This window comes from Vidua macroura, chromosome 3 (assembly GCF_024509145.1).
Source record: "Vidua macroura isolate BioBank_ID:100142 chromosome 3, ASM2450914v1, whole genome shotgun sequence".
NCBI classification, from domain to species: domain Eukaryota; kingdom Metazoa; phylum Chordata; class Aves; order Passeriformes; family Viduidae; genus Vidua; species Vidua macroura.
In genome coordinates this window covers 9862306-9866313 of record NC_071573.1, presented here as the reverse complement: position 1 = coordinate 9866313, position 4008 = coordinate 9862306, and the positions used below count along the sequence as shown (strand labels likewise).

The following is a 4008-nucleotide window of genomic DNA, read 5'->3' as shown; positions in this document are numbered from 1 at the left end:
CTGAAAAAATACCAAGAGGTAAGCAACATGCAAAAGGAACAGAAGTCACTGCTGGTTTGTAGGAATTAACTTCCTCTGTCTATTCTAGTACCACTTGTAACATTTCTGGGCATTTCAGCTGAAAGTATTTAGAACACTAAGGGCATAATTTCTCATTTGAAGAGAGCAGAAAGGTGGCAATACTGAAAACAATGAATTTTGATGTTACAATTTAGTGAGGGAGATACTATTCCAAGCAGACATTAGTTATATGACTTCAGAGAGTCCAATGGCTCCTAGCATCCAGCTAGGATGTATAACCTCATTTTGGGATGAGCTCATCTCGGGCCTGCTTCCAGTTACCATGCACAATGACTTACCTAACATAAAAGATCTTAGCTGTATGATCAGCTTTGTTCAAATAAATTCTTTAGGGGAAATAAATAAAAAAATAAAATCTATCCAGGCAATTCCCAAATTCTCAAATTCTTCATTCTAAGAGCAGGTTCTTTCTTTTTCAGAGCTGGCAGCCCTTCAATTCCAGCCCCTCTTACCCCCAGTTCACACTGTATTTGCTTCAGCTGTGCATTCAAATTTATTGAATTTTTTGCCACTCTTCAGACTCTGAACAAAGCAGTTTTCAGCCTCACAAGTAAGCTTTACCATACTTCAGCCCTTAATGAGTGAATCACATCTCATTGCAACTGGAGATACTGATTGTAGTTAATATGAAACCATGGAGCAGTTTAAGGAACAACATTAAGAGTCCAGGATGCTCATTTATACACTCACATTCCCAAAAGTGAAACAAAAGGAAAACTCAGCTAACAGCTCAACTACTATCATATCCATCTTTGTTAGAAGAGGAAAACCAACAACAAAAAGTAGTTGTGACATCAATCCATCATATATTAAATTCGGCAGGAAATTTGTAATTGTTGAGGCAGATTTACTTGAAGATCTTAATGAAAACTGGTAATATGACAGAACTACATGCAAACTCAGCTAAAATTATATGAAAATGCATGTGTTTTATAGATATCACTACAAATGCTTCTACATTTGCTTAAATGATATAGAATTAGTCTCCATAAATTTTCATGCCCCATGATTTTGTCTCTGGCCTTTGAGCATAGCTATTTCACAATTGCCTTATATTGGTTTATTATTTTTTTTCGGTGGCAGTACCAATGCATTTAATAAATATTTATTTTCTCAAACCATCTCCCCAGTCATTCCTTAAGTTTCAGGTGGAAAAAAAAGAAAAAGGTACTTGAACAAACATGGAGCAAAACAAAATGCAGCACATGGCTACATCGTGTAACTAATGTACAGAAAGGTTTATCTCACATGATTTAATGGAAGTCAGTACAGACATCATTTGGTGTAAACAACCGATGTCTTAGTGAAATTTGTAATACACAATTTGTGGCACTAAACTTTGTTTTACTCCGCTAAGTAAATTCAGCTGAATGTTCAAACATTCATTTGCAAAATACTTCTAGAATCACAGTAAACGCTCAGGTCTGACTGTTGTTCTGGGAAGCTGGATAACAACAATATAAAAGCAACAGTAGGTGGCCGAGACACGGTAAGCCTGGTAAAGAATTACCCTTCCCTTTCCGCCCGTAATTTCTGTACACTTGGCCTCCCAGCCCTCTCCTCGCCTCTCCCAACACACAGAGCTCGGAAGAGCATCAGGAATGGCCATAGCCCGGAGAGGGGAAGCTGCAGCGGGCCCCGGGGACGGGAGGCCAGGGGACGCTGACAAAGGATGCTGCCTCTGTGCTCCCTCCCTCTATCCTTCCCTCCCTCCCTCCTTCCTTCCTATTCCACCTCGTACATTGGCAGTGGCTCGAAAGGTCGGATGTATCTGAATTACTGACTGGGAGGGGATGAAGTCGCCAAGTCCATGCACAAACACAGCCGCTCCTCTCCGGTTCGCCGGCGCAGGGACCTCTGCCCACGCTGCGGCCGCCCCCACCGCCCCATCCTCCTCCGGCTGTGCCTGCCTCTCCCCGGGAGGGCTGCTCCCCGCCGGCTCTGCGGCCATCTGCCCCCAGCAGCGACGGGCTCGGCCCCGCCTGCTCGGTCCCCTGCCTCCGCCGCCTCGCCCATCCCGCGGCTCTGCGCTTTCCCTGGAGCCGAGTTGTCGGTGACTGTTCCGAGGAGCAAACGTGTGAACGGCACAGGCTCTCCGCACGGTGACAAGCCCGCCATCCTTACCTTATGGACACCGAGACAGCGGACACCGCCGGGATGGGACAGCCCAACGCGAAGCTACCAAGGCGCGAAGGCTACCGCAACACAAGAGTCCTTTATTCAAATAAATAAAAATGAACTTTTATGTACAAATATACAAAACCATGACGCACATTTTATAAAGTAGTCAGAAATCTTTAAAAAAACCGCGAGGGTGGAGGCAGGACGCCCACAGCCGGTGCCCTCCCTCCCAGCACCCGGGCACCGGCGGGCGGAGGCCGGCGCCGCTCCTTTGTCCCTCGCCCCGGCGGCGGCGGCGCCCCGAGGATCGGCTCTGGGCCAGGGGCTCCGCTGCCCGGCCCCTGCCGCCACCCGCCCGGGCTGCCAGGGCGCCGACACCACCACACGGAACACGACATCGCGGATGGAGGCCCCACTTCCCCCCGGTCCGACCGCTCCGGCAGCCCCCGCCGTGCCGCTCCCCAGTCCCGGCGGGGCTCAGAGGGTGCCCAAGTGCGGCAGCGTCTCCAGCCGCTCGGGGTGGTCGCGGCCGGCCGCGCTCTCCACGCCGCGCAGCCACTCGGTGCATTTCCGCACCAGCCCCTCGTCCGCCGCGGCCCCCGCCTCCTCCTCCTCGTACTCCTCGTCGTCGTAGCGGTGCCGGTCGTTGAGCAGCGAAACCTTCAGCAGGGCGCGCAGGTCGCCGCGCCGGGCCGGGGCGGCTCTGCCGGCGGGAGAGGGTGCGGGCTGCCCCCGCTGCCGCTCCAGGCTGCGGCGCTGCAGCACCCGGATGGCCTCCGGAGGCAGGCTCAGCGAGAAGCGCCCCGCCGCCTCCCCCGGCGCCCCGCCGAGGCTCTCGCAGGAGCGGCTGCTCGCCCCCGGCGCCCCCGGGCGGCCCCGCGGCTGCGGCGGGGTGGGCTGGGGCTGGGGCCGCGCCGCCCGCTCGGCCGGCGGTCTCCGCGGCGGCGGCCGCTGCAGGGACGAGCAAGGCCAGGAGCTGGAGAGGGGGCCCGGCCGCTCCGGGGGCGCCCCCCGCGCCTTCCTCGCCACCTTCTCCTCTGCGGGCCGAGGCGCTGCCTTCTTGGGGGCCGAGGCGGCCGCCGGCGGCTTCTTGGGCTGCGCCCGGGCGGCAGCGGGGGAAGCGGAGGGGGTCGGCAGGATGGCCGGCAGGAGGGGCGGCAGCGTGGCCGGGCGCCCGGGAGTTCCCTCCGGCTCGTCGCTGCGGGCCCAGGGAGGAGCGGAACGCGCTCCGGGCAGGGCGGCGCTTCTTCCCGCGGGCGGGCAGGGCCCCGCGGCGCGCCGGGGCTGCAGCCCCATGGCCAGAGGCGGACGAGGAGCCCGAGCCGCCGGCGCGGAATGCGAGCTCGCTCTGCGCCGACAGCCGCCGATTCTTCCTCTCGATAACCCGGCCCCCTTCCCGCCCTTCGCCCGCCCCGGGAACACCCTTCCCCAGCGCGGGGTGGGCGTGCGGGCGGGGACGGGGGTCGTGCCGGCACCGGCCGCGCTCCCGAACGAGCCGCACTGGTCGGGCTGACTGCGGCGCTACTCCGGTGCCTTTTCCCGGTCCTCTCCCGCCCGCCCTGAAGCAGAGCCAAAGTGAAGAAGGAGATGGCGGGGCTCACGCTCCGAGGGCAAAAAGGCTCTAAATTCCTCCCGAAGTCCTCAAGCGTACAAGCGTGAAAAGGCAGTATTTTAAAATCATGTTAGTTCTCTTGCCATCTTAAAAACAGGAATGATACTTTGAGCTCTTTGATTACTTGGAAGTACTGTGAATAAGGGCAGGCAGCCAGGAGAAGACACAGACACACTCAGACCTAGGGTCTGGCT

At 56.4% G+C, this 4008-nt stretch overlaps 1 protein-coding gene across 1 annotated transcript; it reads right to left on the bottom strand.

The window, feature by feature from the left end:
* Positions 1 to 2277: 2277 nt before the first annotated feature.
* PRR18 (proline rich 18) lies at positions 2278 to 3680 on the bottom strand. Its single transcript, XM_053974399.1, has one exon. It carries the CDS (start codon positions 3496 to 3498, stop codon positions 2680 to 2682), a length of 819 nt encoding a protein of 272 aa, XP_053830374.1. The 5' UTR covers positions 3499 to 3680; the 3' UTR covers positions 2278 to 2679.
* Between the last annotated feature and the right edge of the window lie 328 nt (positions 3681 to 4008).

Coding starts and splice junctions, on each gene's coding strand:
- PRR18 (XM_053974399.1), bottom strand. CDS start 3,498: ATGGGGCTGCAGCCCCGGCGCGCCGCGGGGCCCTGCCCGCCCGCGGGA.